General features: G+C 41.8%; 1 protein-coding gene across 3 annotated transcripts in view; it reads right to left on the reverse strand.

The window, feature by feature from the left end:
• EEA1 (early endosome antigen 1) overlaps nt 1–19,941 on the reverse strand; it is a 121,082-nt gene that overhangs the window by 87,079 nt on the left and 14,062 nt on the right. For 2 of the 3 annotated variants that reach the window (XR_016350202.1, XM_075933133.2), the window contains exons 2-3: nt 12,143–12,235; nt 8,482–8,607 (exon numbers count right to left, since the gene is read on the reverse strand). Coding sequence is in view for 2 of the 3 variants with exons in the window: in XM_075933133.2 (XP_075789248.2) it covers nt 8,482–8,607; nt 12,143–12,235 (219 nt within the window). In the remaining variant the exon portion in view is untranslated. The remainder of the gene's footprint in view (nt 1–8,481; nt 8,608–12,142; nt 12,236–19,941) is intronic. The other variant, XM_075933141.2, reaches the window with a different exon arrangement.

Raw genomic sequence — 19,941 nt, forward strand, 5'->3', positions numbered from 1 at the left:
GTGCAATGGCTTAACTTGCTTGAAAGCTCAGTCACAAACACGTACTGCTTAATACTAGTTTTGATATTTTAATAGATACGTTTAAACCTTAACATAAGCATCCATTTCAAATTTTATGCTTTCAATATTTTTGGAAGTGAACCCTGTTTAATTTAAATTAAAAAAAATCTAAATCTTTTATTTTATCCACCCTGCTACTTGCTTTCTAAATTATTCCAAATTCCCAACATTCATTTCCATGGTTCTAGTACACTCAGTAATAGATCTGAAGTTTGACTTAAAATGTAGGGTTCATAAGAAAGACACACACACCTCAACTGGGCCGCTGCTAATTGCAGAGCAGTGAAGTGCATTCCCAAGGCTTCGGATATAGTGTGCTCCAGCACCCACTGGGGATCCCTTATTCCCATTCCTGCCAACCCTGGGAGGCAGGGAGAAGTGATCCCCAGCAGGCTACAGGGAAGTTTTGGGCCTGTTTTCTACTCACTGCCATCATAGTGCACACTGCAAGAGAGCTCCAGAAGATGCAGTCCGACAGGAGGAGAGTAAATGCCAGAGAACAGAGCAAGAACCAAGAGGCTGCCTTTCAGGTGGGAACAGCAGGACTTCCAGATAAGCCCCAGTGACGGGGGCAAAACCCCCAATATCATAGCTGCAAGAAGTCACCTCCTGCCTGTCAGCTTTGCTGCCTACTCTAGGTAAGCATTGTGCAGCAGGAAAAAGCTAGAGTGACACTGCCGCTGGAGGAGGAGGAAGGGGGCATGTATTCAGTAATGACACTTGTGGTATATTGTGCTGACTGCCTGCAGCACTAGCTCCTCTGTCACCAGGAACTGCAGGATACATTCAGAGGACTTACAGTTCCTGAGTCAAGTTGGGGCTATGTGTACATAGGAAACCAATAGGATGACTCAGACCCTAAATGCCAGATTAACATGGGCTTGGACCCTACATTCTGCAGGGTCTTGGAACCGTGAGTTCGAGCCCTAGGTTAGCACATTTGCAGAATAGATGCAAGAGGAGCTTCGCTTGAGCCTAGACTCAGTCATGGGCTTAAATTGTGGTGTAAACAGAGCAAAGACTAATTTTCATAAAATTGTCTCTTTTGTATATTTGGAGAGAGGAGTAATAACCAAACCATATCTCGTACAATAGCTATAATATTCCTCCTGAAACATTTACCACTGGATAAATATATTTAAAAATGTACGCAATATTTTAACTCCCTAAAGACAACCAAGGAAATCTCAAATAGATTTGACATTTCTTCATTCCATGTTTACACATCCAGTAAAGATTCCATTTGCCATTAAGCATGCAATGTTTTGGCATTGGAAACTCTTAAAAACTCCTGTAGCTGATATTTCTACACAGTCTGGGATTTGCTCTTTGGACAGAGGGAAAAGAATCCCAAAGAAGTTGAGTAAAAGATAGGGATGTTAAAAATCCTGTATTAGGGTAGCCATGTAACTACTGAAAATCTCAGCGATTACGCAGCTACCCGTGCTGTGGGCTCTACAGTAGAAAGCTTAGAGGCTCCAGCAAAGCCTTCCCAGGACTGGGGCCGCGAGGCTCTTGCCCACCCAACTCCCAGAAAAGAGGCTTTGCTGCTCTGTAACCCGGTGACAGTGAAGCCGCCTCCCCTGGAGCAGTTATTTGGTTGTTCTCTAAGGGTATGTCTACACTTGCACCCTCTTTTGAGAGAGGGGATGTAAATATAGACATTTGAAACTGCAAATGAAGATGAGATTTAAATATCCTACACTTTATTTGCATAATTGCGTCCAGCCGCTATTTCAAAATAGCTCTATTTCAAAATAACAGGCGCTGTTTAGACACAGTTATTTCGAGAGAAAACCCTTCTTTCAAAATAACCCTTATTCCTAATAAAATGAGATTTAGCAGTTATTTTGAATGGGTTTTCTCTCAAAATAACCGCGTCTAAACAGAGCCTGTTATTTTGAAATAGCGCTATTTCGAAATAGCAGGCGGACGCGATTATGCAAATGAAGTGCGGGACATTTAAATCCCGGCTTCATTTGCAATTTCGAATGTCTACATTTGCATCCCTCTATCGAAAGAGCGTGCAAGTATAGACATACCCTTGCATCCCTAGTAAAGGATGGTGCTTGTAATGCCTAAACTTCACCAAATGCAGTTGTCTCCATGGAAACAGTACAAGCTACCTAATCAGCTTTAGAAAGAAGTCTTACCACAAGATCTCTAACAGAAAATCCTGCCTAAATGTATAGCCAAATTTTTCAGACAGTTGAAATTCAGCAGTGATTACCTAGTTGAATTTCCAGGTGTTCTGTCATCCTCTCAACTAGTAGCCATTTGAAATAACTAAAATATCAGATTCATTTAAAGATATAAAATATGTAAAATAACTAAAATATCAGATTCACTTATCTGCTTCAATTACCTTTGGTAAATGAAACAGCCAATCATTCATTCATTTTCTGATATAGCTGTAAAACTAATCTGAAGTTTTCAAAATAAATCACATACAGTGTATATCTTCAAAAAATGAAACCTACACCTCTCTGAGTTGTAAAGAATTTGTATTAAGGTTATGACAATCAACAAGAACGTACTTTTATGTAGAAAACCATGATTAAATTGAGTCTTCCTGACTAGTGCTTTAACTCATGATTTAAATCAATCTGATATAAATCCAATCCACCCTGCCACCATGGGTCAGCCAAAAGTCCACCTTGCCCATTATCCTGCCATCCAACAGTGGCCAATGCCAGGTGCTTCAAAAGGACTGAACCGAATAGGGCAATCATCAAGTAATCCATCCCTGTCATCTAGTCCCAGCATCTGAGGCTATGGCTAAACTGCCAGAGGGGAGGGGGGTTCGGAACAAGATATGCAAATTATGCTCACATCTGCATATCATCTTTCGATTCTTTTTGCAGAAGAGATTTTGCAGATATTTAGCCCTGTGTAGATGGGACCAAATGTCGGGGAAAAAACTTCTTTTGCAAGACCCCTTATTCCTCATAAATCGAGGTTTGCAGGGTCTTGCAAAAGAGGGTTTTTTTCTGACATTTGGCCCCGTCAACACGGGACCAAATACCGGCAAAACCTCTCCTGCAAAAAGAATCGGAAGCGAGCTTGATTTGCATATCTTCTTCCGAAAAACCTGCACTGTAGCCGTAGCCAGACAGAGGCATAAGAGCTTCCAGGGCATGGGGTTGCATCCCTGACCTCCTCACCTAATAATCACTGATGAACCTATCCTCTATAAACTTATCCAATTCTTTTTTTAATCCAATTTTAGTTATGGCCTTCACAACACCACCCTGGCAATGAGTTCCACAGGCAGACTGAATTGTGTGAAGAAGTATTTCTGTTTCGTTTCATTTGTAGCCTGCTCCCTATCAGTTTAATTGGGTGATCCCTGGTTCATGTGCTATAAAAATGAGTAACACTTCTCTATTCACTATCTCCTCACCATTTACGATTCTTAAGACCTCTATCGTATTCCCCCCTCAGTCACCTCTTTTCTAAGCTGACCAGTTGTAGCCAGACACGAACCCCATCTTGTTTCCCGCCCCCCCGCCAGAGAGCAAGAGAAAGGCAGTCAGCCTTTGATGTCCTGGGAACGCAGGTGTGCTGCCTGTCCCTGACTCTACCATAAACAGAAACCAGACAGTAAATGGGCTAGCTGACGACCCGGGGCCTCCCATTGCCCTGATCGCTAGTACCAGTAATTGACACGCCTGCACTGTCCCAGAAGAGGAATCTTCGCCCATCATATACCAGGAGGTGCCCATTGTCTTCATTTTCCCAGGTGTGAATTATGCTTTGCACCCTTTGTGGAAACTTGGTGTTCAAAGCCATTTTTCCTAATTGGCCACTTGAGACCAGGAAGAAGCCTACGTGACCCAAGGGGTATAAAGAGGGCTTAGTAGCCCACCCCATTTGAGCTCCAATCATCTATATCTGCTGGCAGGTATTGATTGTCTCCCGAGGTCTGTGGGACGCCCAACCTTGTCCTACTTCTTCCCGAGGGATTGAGAGAAAGACGCTGGCCACGCCAAGTCTGGAACGCAGGGGTGAGAATGTATACCTGCTAGATGTCTATTTTGCATGCATTTAATAAGAGCTCAGAGAACCAAAAGGGTTTCATGGTACCTGTAAGTGACTTATTAGTGTAATTTCTGTCCTGTCCTTTGTAGTGGCTGTGTTACCTGTAACACAGCAGTAGCATTTAACAGCTAAGTTTACCCTGTAACAATAAAATAGTAACTGTTTAAGCTTTAACCTGACTCCTTCAGTTGCTGTAACAGAACCAAGCACAATTTAAAAGAACTTCAGCCGGTCATAAGGGACTCACTGCCCTGACCGTCGGCTGACACCAGTACCAACCTTTTTCTCTCTTCTCATATGGAAGCTGTTCCATACTACTTATTTCTGTCACACTTCTTTGTACCTTTTCCAATTCTAATCTATCTTTATGGAGATGGGACAACCACAACTGAATGCAGTACCCAAGATGTGGGTTTACCATGGATTTCTAAAATGGCATGATATTTTCTGTCTTATCTATCCCTTTCTTAGTGGTTCCTAACACTGTAGCTTCTTTGACTTGCCACTGGAACTTGACCAGTATTTTCAAAGAACTATCTATGACAACACCAAAATCTGTTTTCTGTCTTCAATCATAACCGCTACTGGTAATTTAGAACCCATTATTTTATATGTAAAGTTCAAATGTAGTTCAAAGTTACTTTGTAGATATGAACAATAAATTTCTTCTGCCATTTATTACCTAGTAACCCAGTTTTGTGAGAGCTCTTTGTAGCTTTGTAGACAGCTTTGGACTTATCTATCTTGAGTAATTTTGTACTATCTACAAACTTTGCTACCTTGCTATTTATCTCCATTTCCAGATCACTTATGCATATGTTGAGCACTGTTCCCAGTACAGATCCTTAGAGAACCCTGCTACTTATTTCTCACCACTGTGAAAACTGACCATGTATTTCTACCCTTTGTTTCTAATTTTTAACCAGTTACTGATCTGTGAGAGGACCAACCTCTTGAGCAAAGTAAGCAGGCATAGGAGAAGTCTTTTGGTAAAAGACCTTGTCAAACATTTTCTGAAAATTCAAGCACACTATATCAACTGGATAACTCTTGTTCCCATGCTTGTTGACAACCTCAAAGAACTCTAATAGATTGATTCTCAGCTGGCGTCTTAGCCTAACTTTAAACCACTACAGCAGGCTTTGACTGGTGAGGCATAATCTCCCTTTACAAAAGCCATGTTGGCTCTTCACCAATTAAACTTATTTAATTTATTTAACTTATTTAATTTATTATTAAACTTATTTTAATTTAGTGAACTTATTTAACTTTTCATTCTAGTCCTTACTGCAGTTTCAACCAATTTTCCTGGGATGGATGGTAGGCTTACTGGCCTGTAATTGCCAGGATCTCTTCTGGGGAGCCCTTTTTTTAAATTGTGTTCCATTAAAAATCCACCAGTCATTTGGTACAGAGTAATAGTTTATATACCACAGCTAATAATCCTGTAATTTCATATCTAAGTACCTTCAGAAACCATGGATGAATACCATCTGCTCCTGGTGACTGATTACTGTATAATGTATCAATTTGGTCCAAAGCCACCTCTATGGACACTTCATCTCGGACAGTTGCTTAGACTTGTCACCTAAAAAGAATGGCTCAGGTGTGGGAATAACCCTCAAATCCTCTGCCATGAAGACTGCCACAAAATATTCATTTAATTTCTCTGTGATGGCTTATCTCCCTTGAATGCTACTTTATTTAGGTACTTTGATCCTCCAGTAGCTCCACTGACTGACTGACAGGCTTCCTGCTTCTGATGTATTTTTTTTAAAATGTGCATCTTTCATATACATTTGTACTCTGCAAAGACAGAAGTATTCCTGACTTGACATGTTTGTGGTCAGAGAAGATATATAAAAATTACACTTACTTAACATACATGCACCCTGCTTTCATTAAATATCTCATGAATTTAATTTTCTAACAAAGGCAGTTCCTATTACTTTTTACTCCTGGAAGCACTGTAAAGTCAATGCAGCACAGCAGAAAAGAGAACTAGAATCTATTTTGAAAGCACTTAAAAACATAATCCTTAACAAAGTTCTTCTCGTAGAGTTTGCATTACTGGTAATAAGGCATGAGCCAGAAACAGCTGAATTTGAATTTCAAATACTAGGTTGGGTGTGCAGCACTTGCCAATTAGAAGGAAGTCATCCTTTTACTTGTCAGTGACTCACTATGAAGTAATTGACAAAAAACATACACTGTATTCTTAAGCCATTTTCAGAATATAACCACAAGTTAAGCAAGAAACCTACTAATTTATACATGTAGCTACATTGTTCAACATTCAGACTATTTAAGTTCCAGGCTACTAAATTCAATCACTCAAGATCTGGTTACTTCAGACATGCCAAAGGTAAGTGTTAATTTACCAAGCATGTATTAGGAAGACACTTGCATTCTACCTGAAAAGCATGGCAGACATAGGCCTTACTTTATTTAACATAATCATCAATACAGGAAATAAAGAATAATTTTCACAGGAAGGGCAGCCAATTTCCTAATCAAATGCAGCACCTGGTGCCAGTTGATAATTAGGAATAACAGAGTTCTTCTCTTGCTGGTCCATGGATCTATTTGGCCATATGTCATACAACAATAAATGAGCATGCAGTTGATCCTTGTCCCAGTCGGTGAGTTTCACTGTCCTGAGACATCACAATCCTCAGACTGCCCAGTCACAAAAGAGCACAAAGATCACTTCCCCAAATTTTGTTGCCAACTGGCTGTATGTTTCCCTTGCAGGACTGTCCTACAAGTACTCAATGTTGCTAAAAACCAATATATAATAAAGTAACTTAAATTACAACATTTCAACCATAGTATAAACTTCCCAAAGGAGAAATAAGAAAAACAAAAATACAAAAAAAACAAACCCCACCATACAACTTCATTCAGTTCACACCACTGAAACAATCAAACTCTTCACACACTGGCAAAAGTGATGCTGGAAGAAGAGAAGCCAAAGAATCCTCCCTCACCCTCCAGTCTCATTTAATAAGTGGAGAGAAGCCCAATCCCCAAAAGCCAATCTATCTTAGATTTTCTTAAAGATCAGAAGGAGACCAATCAGTGGCTGCTATTTGCTTGTGAGTACAAGCTTCCCTAGGCAGCCCTACAGGAACAACCTGAGATAGTAACAGGAACAGCTAAGGCAGTTCCCCAGTTTGCAGATACCCATCTATGTGAAATAAGGCTCACCTGGCCACTGTGATCTTCCTAGAACATAACAGAAGTAGAGAAAAACACATTAGCTAGGTTAATCCCAGGGAAAAGTATCCTCAGTGTTCACCAGTGCCAATACCTGGAGTCAAATGCTATAATTTTCTTTGCTGCTCCGTAATGCAAATAGGTCCACCTGTATATCAAACCATATGGCCATCAGAGGGCCAAAAATCACCTAGTCCTATTCCCATTCTTCTACAGCAGTTCTGTTTTCCCTGAATGGAAATAATTTTTCTTACAGCAGACATTCACTATTTCCGAGAAAAGGTAGAACCTGGTGGCTTGGGGTTGTTTCTCTCCCAGAGGGAAGATGGGAATGAAGAGAAGTGATTGCACCTTTCTGATGATTTAGGCACATGACTGTCATGCAACTGATAGCTTCATTACCTGATGTCCATGGGCTTTGAAGAAAAAATGACTCAATTTAACCAGAGGATTGATTGCCATTAAATTAACACCACACTGAAGGATGAAAGATTTGTTAAATATACTTTTAAACATAAGAGCTACTTAAACAAAAAGGGTTTATATTTGCAGGGGAGAGACATCAAATACTAACTGTGTTCTAAATCTCAACAAACTGTTTTATAAAAGAAGTTTTTATTGTGATTTTGTCAGTGAGCTTGAAGCTCCTTATCAAATTGTTTAAAGGGAAAATTTTGACTGGTTTCTAAATGTTCCTATTCTCCCTATCCCGAAGATTATTAAAATATCTCCTCCTAAGTGCATTATACCTGTACCTCAAAGTTAGATTCACATTAAAAGTCAGTCTTAAAAGCAACGAAGAAATTCTAAAAAGAAATTCTAAAATATTTAACTGTATAAACAATTTCCCAAATGTTATACTTAGGTTCATTATTGTGACTAATGGAGAAGTAAAGTACATTAACTAATAGAAAATTCATGCAAAATACGTTTCAAAAAAGTGAATGCAAATGTCTGATATTACAGAAATTCCACATGAGAAATAGCTGAATACAAGAAAGATAACAATAAGCAGCATCCCAAGAGACACCTTCTTGTAAACATGCAGGGAATCACAAAAAACAAAGTGAAAGAAGCTGGTACCCAAGCAACCAAAGAGGAAAGTCATTTATTTTAAGCAACCCATTACCAAGCCACTCAAACAAAATAAATAAGACCCACAGTAACAGCGGGCAGGTCATGATGCTCCTGTCTTCTTGTCTCTGTCCCAATGTGTTCATTCTGGTAATGTTCAGACAGACCAGTGGCACTTACAAACAGTTTCATACATAGCGGACAGATGAAGCCCTGTGAAACAGTAACTTTTAGGTACATTTTTTAAAAAGTAAGAATATAAACAGAAAGACCACTTAGAAGTGTCAAAATAGGTATTGGAATTCTTAAAATTCATGGTACTGTTAAGATGCAAGAAACAAAGCTGGTGTTTTGTGCTTTTCAGTTCTTGAGATGAAAATTTGCTGATCGTGAGTCCAAAACACAGAGAAGACAAACAGAAAGTTAAGTGAATGAAAACAAAATATAGCTCAGACGCTGAGCTTTAGCACTAGACAGTACATTCATTTTGTTAATTGGTTTTATCAGTTTTACTAGGCCTTTGCCACTTCTTCACACTACAATGGAGCCTATTATACATAATGTATCATGACATAGCTATTGTAAAATACTAGTGCTATGTCTACTAGGAATGTGAAGATTTAACCAGTAAGCCTTCCCCGTTAAGCAGTAGCTATAGTAGCTGGAGGCAGTAGCTGCTCTGAACAAGATGGTGAAGCAGCCCTGTAATCATTCACTACTGTGAATGCACTCACATTACTTTCTCTTATACCTCTTCCTGTGTTTCTGCAGATGTGCCCAGATGAGGAACCCCTTGCACACACCAGGGAAGCACCCCTGTCAGCTAGGGAGGCTATCAAGAAGGACATGTTTAGAGAGGTGCTGCAGTCATAGCCTGGAGAGGAAGCCAAGAGTGTATTTTAGGGGTCATCAGCAAATGATAAAACTGATGGAGGACCAGAGATGCTTAAGTCCCTGACTGCACTTCAGTCAAACACACGCATGTTCTCCTCCACTTGCAGCTTATACAGAACTGAGTGTCAGGCCCTTCCCAAATTCCCCACACACATTCCTTACATCTTTCCAGACTGTCATACTACCCCTTTCACACCAACCTTTCAGGTAAGCTCCCTAACAACAGCTGGACTTATACACAGCTATGAGAGCCTCCAATAAGGGAGTGCTCCTCAGTGTCACGTCCCATTCAGGAAATCAAATTCTGTGTACTGGTTATGGATGTTTAATAAAACATATTCAAAGAAAATGAATATTTTTCTCCTACGCATGGTTGTTGCTACTGGAATTCATACACAGTGGCAGCTGCCATATTTGCAGACTATAACTCAAGCTCAGGAGCCAATCACCACAATGGTCATTCCATGCAGAAAGTAAGTCTGACAGAATGCATTTCATAAAGACATATTACTAAGTCTCACTGTCAAAATGCTTCTTCAAAGCCTCTCTGATTCAAATAGCTGCCCTTTGAGCCACACTAATAGCCCTAGTGTCCAGCTACTCAAAATCAACCATCAACCAATCCACCTCAATGCTCCACTCCTAGGGAAACTTTTCCCACTTAGCTTCACAAACATTATGTGGAGTACAGCAAGCTGCTGTGACCATGGGAATATTTTCCTCACTGAGGTCTAACCTGCAATAAACATTAAGGTAAAGCCAAGTATCAGAGGGGGTAGCCATATGAGTCTGTATTCACAAAAACAAAGAGAAGACCTGTGGCACCTTAAAAGACTAACACTTGTTTGGGCATAAGCTTTCATGGGCAAAAAGCTCACTCTCTCAGATGCACAGGTAAAGCCAGTGAGCCTTTAATAGGCTAGACACATTTAACAGTCATTCAGCACCAGCTCAGCCTGAGGTTAAGGGCTCCTTGCTGCTGTCAAGACTTCTACTGTAAGGATCCAGGGAAGTAAAGAGTAGACAGGATCCCTCAGGATGACTGCGGACATTTCAACATCCCCCAGTGGAATTTTCCAGTCTGGAAAGACCATCTTTGCAGCTTTCTATACAGGTCTGAAGATGCATGCCTCATGCACAGTCCCTAATCACCCAGCACTGGTATCAGTGCAATGACCTGGTGATCCACAAGCACCAACAATATCACAGAAAAGTAGCACTTTCTATTGATGTATTCCTTTGCAAGATGATCAGGGGCCAAAACTGGGACATGTGTGCCATCCATTGCCCCGCTGCAGTTAGGGAATCCCCTTGCCACAAAGTCATCCACTATTTCTTGCACATTTCCCAGAGACACAGTCTATCTTAGCAAGATGCAACTAATGGTCCTGCACACTTGACTGCAACGCAACACCATGGCTGACTTCCAACTCCAAACTGATTTGTTACTGACTGACAGCAGTCTGGAGTTGCCAATTTTCACACAGCAATTGCCACATGTTTCTCCACAGAGAGGGCAGGTCTTATTTTGATGCTCTTGCACCACATGGAAAGGCTGAGCTTTGTACACACTTCCAGGAAGGTGGCTTTTCACATCTAAAAGTTCTGTAGCCACTGCCCGTCATCCCACATCTGCATAACAATGTGATCCGACCACTTAGTGCTTGTTTCAGAAGCCCAATAAGCAATGGTCCAACTTGTTCAGCTGCTTCACAAATGACAAAAGTAATCTGGAATTGTTTATTTCCATAGGCACTCAGCAAGACAGACATCACGGATTCCTGTTCAGGTTTCGCAGCTCATGAACGACTGCATGATCAGCCATGTTCTGTTTATAACACTTCCTAAAAAAGTGCCGAGCAGTGCAAGATCCATTCTTTCGTGCAGAGCTAGGACGTGCACAGTTTATACGGGCTGTTGAAAAAACAGTGCAAAACGTAGTTCGAAGCCCATGGAATGATGGGACAGAAAAAATACATCATGGAATGGTAAGCCCGCATCCATGATGCACTACAATCCACTCCCTAGTCCCACAAATCCTAGCAGCAAAAGGTGGTGAGTTACACAATGGGATAGAGACCCACAGTGCACTGCTCTCTCTCTCTCGATGCTACAGCTCAAACCATGGATGCACTCCACTGACACAAACAGGGTAGTGTGAACATGCACAAGCACTGTAAGTACAGCAGGTAGTTATAACTAAACTACTATATAACTACATACCCACAGGGAATTTCAAACATACGGATATTATGTTATAGGAGCAATCCACGAATCACTGCATTAGTGAACTTAGTTAGGCATTTCTTAAGGAAAGAGTAGCTTGAAAAAGCCAGTGAGGCATGAGGACTATGCCCGAGCTCTTCATCAGTCCTCAGAGCAGCTTGACTGCATAAAAATGCAGATACCACACAATTCATTAACAATTCTTGATTGATCTGAAGCATATTACACCAATGTGCAGGGTCTTTGTGATGTCAAATACAGAATCACTGATACATCACCCAAATTCATGTCCCAAAGTTCTGTGAAGAAATTATTTCATATTAACAACATATTTTATATATTTCTCATTCTTAACTGCATATGAACTGACATTTTACTATGCTAACTATTCATATGAAGCCTATTGAGAATATGTCTGCTCATTTTAAGCTAGCAAACCTGACAGGTTCAATTCACTAATGCATGTATGCTATTGATATGAAATATTTGTTCATTTCCTGGTACAATATATTTGCATCTTTTTGTCCATTTAAACAGATTTTGACTAATTAACGTCCCAACTATTTCAAAGAGAGGTGAATCAGGTTCCAAATGAAGGAACCCAGTCCCATATATTATCCTACCATACCTCTGAAGTGCTTTCGTTGTTCACATCTACTGCATTTCCTGGGGCTGCAGAGGAATCTGAATCTGAGCTCTGAGACCCAACTCTGCCTGGAGTCTGAAACAGAAGAAATATAAAGTTTATTAAACCACATTTTAAGCCTGTGCTCCAAAAAAGAATCTCTCTTATAAATTTCTTTATAATTTTAAGATTTTACATCAATTGAACAAACTGACAAGCACACTGCATAAATTGTCAATGCAGTAATATACAGCCCAAACTTACTGCCAAGCCCTCCCACCATCACTTGAGTAAGGGGTATTTATTAGAAAGAAAAGTATGCAACAATATATAAGAATGTCATACATACAGAATTAAGCCAAAGGGCATTAATTATTTAAATTACAACTAAACACTGTTAACTTTGTCTTTTGATTTGATAATGTCTCGCGTGATATTCTTATCAGTAAACTAGACAAAAACAACTTAGATGGGGCTACTATAAGATGGGTGCAAAACTGGCTGGATAACCGTTCTCAGGGTATGTCTACACTACACAATTAATTCGAACTAACAGACGTTAGTTCGAATTAACTTTGATAGGCGCTACACTAGCGCTCCGCTAGTACGAACTTAATTCGAACTAGCAGAGCGCTTAGTTCGAACTAGGTAAACCTCATTGTACGAGGACTAAGCCTAGTTCGAACTTACTAGTTCGAATTAAGGGGTGTGTAGCCCCTTAATTCGAACCGGTGGGAGGCTAGCCCTCCCCAGCTTTCCCTGGTGGCCACTCTGGCCAACACCAGGGAAACTCGTATGCCTCCCTCCCGGCCCCGGACTCCTTAAAGGGGCACGGGCTGGCTACGATGCCCATGCCAGGTGCAAGCCTGCCAGCACCCAGCCAGCAGACCCTGCACCTGGCACGGCTCGAGCCCTCCCCCTCTTCCCAGGACCAGGCTGGTGGCTCCCGGGAGCTTGCCCGGGACCGCAAGAGGCGGGCACCCGCCTGGTCTAGTGCGGACATCGTGGACCTTGTCCACGACCTTCGCACTAGGCACAGGAAAGTGGCCATCTAGGGCAGGAGAGCTGCCAGCCTGGCCACCCAGGAGCAGGTGTGCATGAAAATCAAGGGGGTCCACTGAGACCCCCAACCCTGAGCCCTGAGCTTACAATGGCCATACTGGGTCAGACCAAATGTCCATCTAGCCCAGTAGCCTGTCTGCTAACAGCGGCCAACCCTAGGGACCCTGGAGGGGATGGACCGAAGACAGTGACCAAGCCATTTGTCTCGTGCCATCCCTCTCCAGCCTTCCACAAACTTTGGGCAGGGACACCACTCCTACCCCCTGGCTAATACCACTCCATGGACCCAACCTTTATCTCACTTCTCTTTAAACTCTGTTCTAGTTCTAGCCTTCACAGCCTCCTGCAGCAAGGAGTTCCACAGGTTGACTCTTTGCTTTGTGAAGAACAACTTTCTGTTACTAGTTTGAAGCCCGCTACCCATTCCTTTCTTTTGGTGTCCTCTAGTCCTTCTATTATGGGAACTAATGAAGAACTTTTCTTGATGCACCCTCTCCACCCCACTCATGCTTTTATAGACCTCTATCCTATCCCCCCTCAGTCTCCTCTTTTCTAAACTGAAAAGTCCCAGTCTCTTTAGCCTCTCTTCATATGGGACCTGTTCCAAACCTCTGATCATTGTAGTTGCCCTCCCCTCTCCCACCCTCTCTCTTCCCCTCTCCCACCTCCTTTTCCCAGTCTCCCTGAGTTTTGTTCAATAAAGAGAGATTCTATTTTTGACCACACGTTTTCTTTATTTTGTACATCAGGAAGGGGGGCTAGGGAAGGGTAAGTGGAAGGAGGTGAGGCAGGAATGGGGTACGAGCCCCCGATGGGGAGGACTGGGCTGGCTCTGCGGGCTTCTGGGGGTGGAAGCTCTCCTGCAGCCCCCCAATTGCTCCCTCTTCCCAGATGGCAGCCTGAGGCAAGTGCAGCCAGTCTGATGGCCGAGTGCTGTGATGTGCCCAGTGTGGGCACTCAGGGCACTCCAAGCCAGGACTTCTTTGCAAGCGGGGCACCCCTGAGAACTGTCTGTCTGGGGTGGGGGTCGGGTCCCTTTAAGCACAGCCATCGGCTAGCCTGAGGCAGCAGCTCCACGCTCTAAGTCCTCATCTGATGCCCTGCCGGCACTGCTTCCGGCCATCCTTAACCCTGGTTCAGGGTCCACTTAATGTGGACATGCTAGTTCGAATTAGCAAAACACTAATTCGAACTAGTTTTTTAGTCTGGATCCGTTAGTTCGAATTAGCTTAGTTCGAATTAACTAATTCGAACTAAGTTAGTTCGAATTAACGCGGTAGTGTAGACATACCCTCAGAGAGTAGTTATTAATGGTTCACAATCCTGCTGGAAAGGTATAACAAGTGGGGTTCCACAGGGGTCTGTTTTGGGACCAGTTCTGTTCAATATCTTCATCAACGATTTAGATATTGACATAGAAAGTATGCTTATTAAGTTTGCAGATGATACCAAGCTGGGAGGGGTTGCAACTGCTTTTGAGGATAGGGTCATAATTCAAAATGATCTGGACAAACTGGAGAAATGGTCCGAGGTAAAAAGGATGAAGTTTAATAAGGACAAATGCAAAGTACTCCACTTAGGAAGGAACAAGCAGTCTCACACATACAGAATGGGAAGTGACTGTCTAGGAAGGAGTACGGCAGAAAGGGATCTCAGGGTTATAGTGGACCACAAGCTGAATATGAGTCAGCAGTGTGATGCTGTTGCAAAAAAAGCAAACATGATTCTGGGATGCATTAACAGATGTGTTGTGAGCAAGACACAAGAAGTCATTCTTCCGCTCTACTCTGCGCTGATTAGGCCTCAGTTGGAGTATTGTGTCCAGTTCTGGGTACCACATTTCAACAAAGATGTAGAGAAATTGGAGAAGGTCCAGAGAAAAGCAACAAAACATGAGCTATAAGGGAAGACTGAAAGACTAAATTGGGCTTGTTTAGTTTGGAAAGGAGACACTGAGGGGGGACATGATAGTAGTTTTCAGGTATCTAAAACGGTGTCACAAGGAGGAGGGAGAAAAATTGTTCTCCTTAGCCTCTAAGGATAGGACAAGAAGCAATGGGCTTAAACTGCAGCAAGGGAGGTTTAGATTGGACATTAGGGAAAACTTCCTAACTGTCAGGGTGGTTAAACACTGGAATAACTTGCCTAGGGAGGTTGTGGAATCTTCATCTCTGGAGATATTTAAGAGCAGCTTAGATAGGCTTCTATCAGAGATGGTCTAGATAGTACAGTAGATTTCCGATAATCCAGAACCTTTGGGACCTAGGAAGTGGCAGATTATCAGATGTGCCAGACTATCAGGAGGTCCTATAAACTGGTTTTTTTTTTTAATATATATATATATATATATATATATATATATATATATACATACATACATACATACACACACATATACACACACACACACACACTGTATACAGTATATACTGTATATAAAGTGTTTTTAACCCTTTTTATTGTACATACTGTATAGTATTGTCAGCCGACGGTCAGGGCAGTGTTTGCGTGTGTGTTACACACAAGTCTTCAACTGCTGAGACGCAAGGTCCCGTCGCAGCGGGCAGCCTAGGAGGCTGGAGGGCAAAAGCTTAACGTCTGTGACTTTACCGCTAGGACCGGGGTCCCGTCGCGGGGGGCAGCCAACAGGCTGACAGACGCCCCAGAGTTTATAGGAAGAGCTTATTACATCTCAGATTTCAGCTGCTAGGATACAGGATCCCTTCGCAGCGGGCAGTCTAGGGAAGACTGAGAGATGCCCCAACGGATCTGTCACCTGGGAGTGACACGATCCAAACGCCCAAGCTCTTCCTATACCTGTCCCTTGTGACTGGCTGACGTTCTTTTAAATTGTGCTTGGTTCTGTTACAGCAACTGAAGGAGTCAGGTTAAAGCTTAAACAGTTACAGGTTTATTAAGGAAGCTTATAAATCATATGGTTACAATGGCTATTGCTCTATTTCTTAACTGCTAGCAAATACAGATCTTATGGTTACATAGGAAAAAGGAAGATAGAAAGTAATGGTACCAAGTGACAGCTTAATCTTTAAAGAGCTCTATTCTATGCATGCACTAAAACAAAAGGACACATATGGGTACAATTTTTACCCTTCTGCGTCGCTCGGTCCCAGCGTGTCAGGCTAGGATCGGTTCCTCAATTCCTCGGAAAGACGAATACAAGGTGGGCGTCCCCATGGAACCTCGGGAGGTCAAACACCTAACCCGACCAGCAGATAGATGGCAGATTGACACTCAGAGTGAGTGTGCTGATGGACCCATCTTTATACCCATGGGGTCACGTATTCCTCTTTCTTATCTGTGATGCCAAATGGTGCTGGTCTGTCTTTTGTGACATCAGCTCTTACAAGGGAGTTGTAAACTTAATTTACACGTGTAAGGTAGATAACTAAGGGTACGTCTAGACTACCGGGTTTTGTCGACAGAAGTTTTGTCGACAGTATCTGTCGACAAAACGTCTGTCGACAAAGAGCGTCCAGACACATTGAGTTCTGTCGACAAAGCAAGCTGCTTTGTCGACAGAACCCTGTAGTCTAGACGCAACCCTACAAGCAATAACACCTTCTGTCGACAGAAGGTGTTATGCCTCGTAAAATGAGGTACACCAGCGTCGACAAAACTGCTGAGTTCTGTCGACGTTATGTCGACAGAACTCAGCGGTAGTGTAGACGCTGGTATAGTTTTGTCGACAAAAGTCCACTTTTGTCGACAAAACTCAGTAGTCTAGACACACCCTAAATTTGGAAGTACTGGGGATTCTTTTCTCAGTGGGAGATTCCTCTCCCAGGGACGACTGTGTGTGATCATATCAACATAGGTGCCAGCCAGACAGTTCTCGCGGCCTTGAGGTCAGCTTATTGCCTTAATCATTCTCTCTCATATCTATGTTTTCAGTTTTCTCAGGGTCAGAGGAGCCTGCATATCCTGGTCTCACATCGAAGCTTTCAAGGCTATGCTGATTTTTATTGCTCCTTCTCTGCCCTGTATACAGGCATCTCAGAGGGCAAGCAAGAAATAATGTGACGGGGGGGGGGGGGGGCGGACTGTCTGGCTACAAGTATACTGTAATGTTTTAGTTTTTTAACCCTTTTTTACCGTTTTTGCTCGGTTCAGCTGCTGCCGCTGCTGCCTTGTGACTCATTTTTTGCCGAAGGTCACTCACTAGGCTCTTGCCAGTTTGATGCCGGACTATCGGAAGTGCCATACAATTGGATGCCGGATTATCGGAGTTTTACTGTACTGGGTCCTGGTATGAGGGCAGGGGACTGGACTCAAGGTCCCTTCCAGTTCTAGTGTTCTATGATTCTATGAAATGTTAATTTCTTGGATTTTTCTATTGAATAAAAATTGAGCTCCTTAAACAAAATATTAAATAAATACTGTACTAATATACTACTCTTTAGACTGTAGAGTTTTGATAATTAAAATAAGTGTTTTTATATTTCTCAGATTATTCAGTAGAAAAGCTGACAAAAGTAAGCCCTTTCATATGTAAGGGGGGAGGGATAGCTCAGTGGTTTGAGTATTGGGCTGCTAAACCCAGCGTTGTGAGCTCAATACTTGAGGAGGTCACTTAGGAATCTGGGGCAAAATCTGTCAGGGATGGTACTTGGTCCTGCTGTGAAAGCAGGGGACTGGACTCAATGACCTTTCAAGGTCCCTTCCAGTTTTAGAAGATAGACATCTCCATTCATTTTTGTTCTTATTAAATAAAAATGTTACTTTAAATTTCAATATAGAGGATTAGAAGTAAAGTTAAAACTGCTTTATATATCAAACTTCCAATTAAATTAGACTGACTTAATCAACAGGAAATCCTATAAAATTTAGATATATTTTTTCCTATGATTCCATTATATGCTACTTTAGAGTTTCAATCCATAAATAAAGTATATGCTACTTTATTCAAAGCCTGGTGGAACAGATTTGGGTTACTAATGCTCAAATTCAACTTATTTTTCAGCAAGATATTAATTTTTCCTTCTCTGAACTACTTCAAAAGTTTCACTGCTTCATCAAAATCATAAAAGAAAATTAGCATCCTCAATACAGTACACTTTAGAAATGAAAGCTATTGAAACAGCAAATCAAAAAAAGGCCTCCATAGCTTAAAATTTTTCTCCCTCTTAAATCTTATGTGGTCCAGGTTGTTCTGGAAAAACAAAGATCTGTTGACTGTGGTAGTAAAGTCTTACTTTCTTGGTCTCTGAACAGCTGACCATCAACCACTCCCACTCTAGAGCGATGTCAGTTTACTTTAAGCATACCAATCAGGAAGTTAGAACCAAGGATGTGAAAGTGTAACCGTGTAAATTGCTAAACAATGAGCCTAGGCTCATCGGTTAACATTCACAGTTCCATGCAGGCTCCCAGGGAGCTGCCTGAGACAGAGACAGCAGCACGGGGTGGCAGGCAAGAGCCGGTACACACAGGGAGCCAGCGTAAAAGCCAACACCCAACATACTCTGGCACCTGGGGAGCCGCCTGCTGTCCCGTGTGTAACCACTGATATTTTTCATTTGTTATATGGTTACTTAATTACATGCACTTTAACATCCCTATTTAGAATCCAAATGAAATATGTCTACAAATTACAACATCCAATCTGGAATATTTTTGATCTTATATAAGGGATTCACAATTATGCAAACAAAATTCTAAAATAAAGAGAGTACGCTAGGCGAATGAGTTATTTGCAGACTTCAGAAACACAAAAATCCTAATACTATTTATCTTGGGGAAAAAATGCAAAACCTTAAATTTCCAACAGATCAATAAATAGTCCTTTATAAAGGTGTCTCTAAAGTAATTTTCTCCCTTAGGGTACGTCTAGACTACATGCCTCTGTCGCCAGAGGCATGTAGATTAGGTTACCAGACATAGTAAAATGAAGCGGCGATTTAAATAATCGCCGCTTCATTTAAATTTACATGGCTGCCACGCTGAGCCGACAAACAGCTGATTAGCTGTTTGTCGGCTCAGCGCGATAGTCTGGACACGTGGGTGGCGACATCAAAGGTATTTGTCGACCACCCAGGTATACCTCATCCCAGGAGGCTTACCTGGGTGGTCGACAAATGCCTTTGATGTCGACACCCGCGCGTCCAGACTATCGCACTGAGCTGACAAACAGCTGATCAGCTGTTTGTCATCTCAGCACAGCAGCCATGTAAATTTAAATGAAGCGGCGATTATTTAAATCGCCGCTTCATTTTACTATGTCTGGTAGCCTAATCTACATGCCTCTGGCGACAGAGGCATGTAGTCTAGACGTACCCTTAGTTAGAAATTGAAGTATCTATTCTATTTGTGGTTATACATAATATTCCATTTCTTTTTTCCAACCAGGAATATAGATTTGTATAAGTAATTAAATATAATTTTAAATCTGTCATCTAATTACTGTACTGCTGCAAACAAACAGTATGCCTAAAAGAAATATGTGAAGAGCCAACAGAATCAGGTGAATGGTTGTTGGAGGTCGAGATTAGCTAAATGCACTACACCTAACAGGTGAGCAGGGATGACCATGACTGGAGAAAGCAGAAGCAAAAGCCTCTTCTTGTTGCATCCTCCCCCGTTTAGTTGTTGCTAAAATAGCCACTGGCACACGTTTATCCATTTTGTGTCCTCTTTGTTATTTAGTCTATTTACTGGAAACATGAAAGACGAGAAAAATCTACATTAGAGAACGTAGTCTTATTTTAGCTTTAAATTACTTA

This window comes from Pelodiscus sinensis, chromosome 1 (genome assembly GCF_052426305.1).
Source record: "Pelodiscus sinensis isolate ZL-2025 chromosome 1, ASM5242630v1, whole genome shotgun sequence".
NCBI classification, from domain to species: domain Eukaryota; kingdom Metazoa; phylum Chordata; order Testudines; family Trionychidae; genus Pelodiscus; species Pelodiscus sinensis.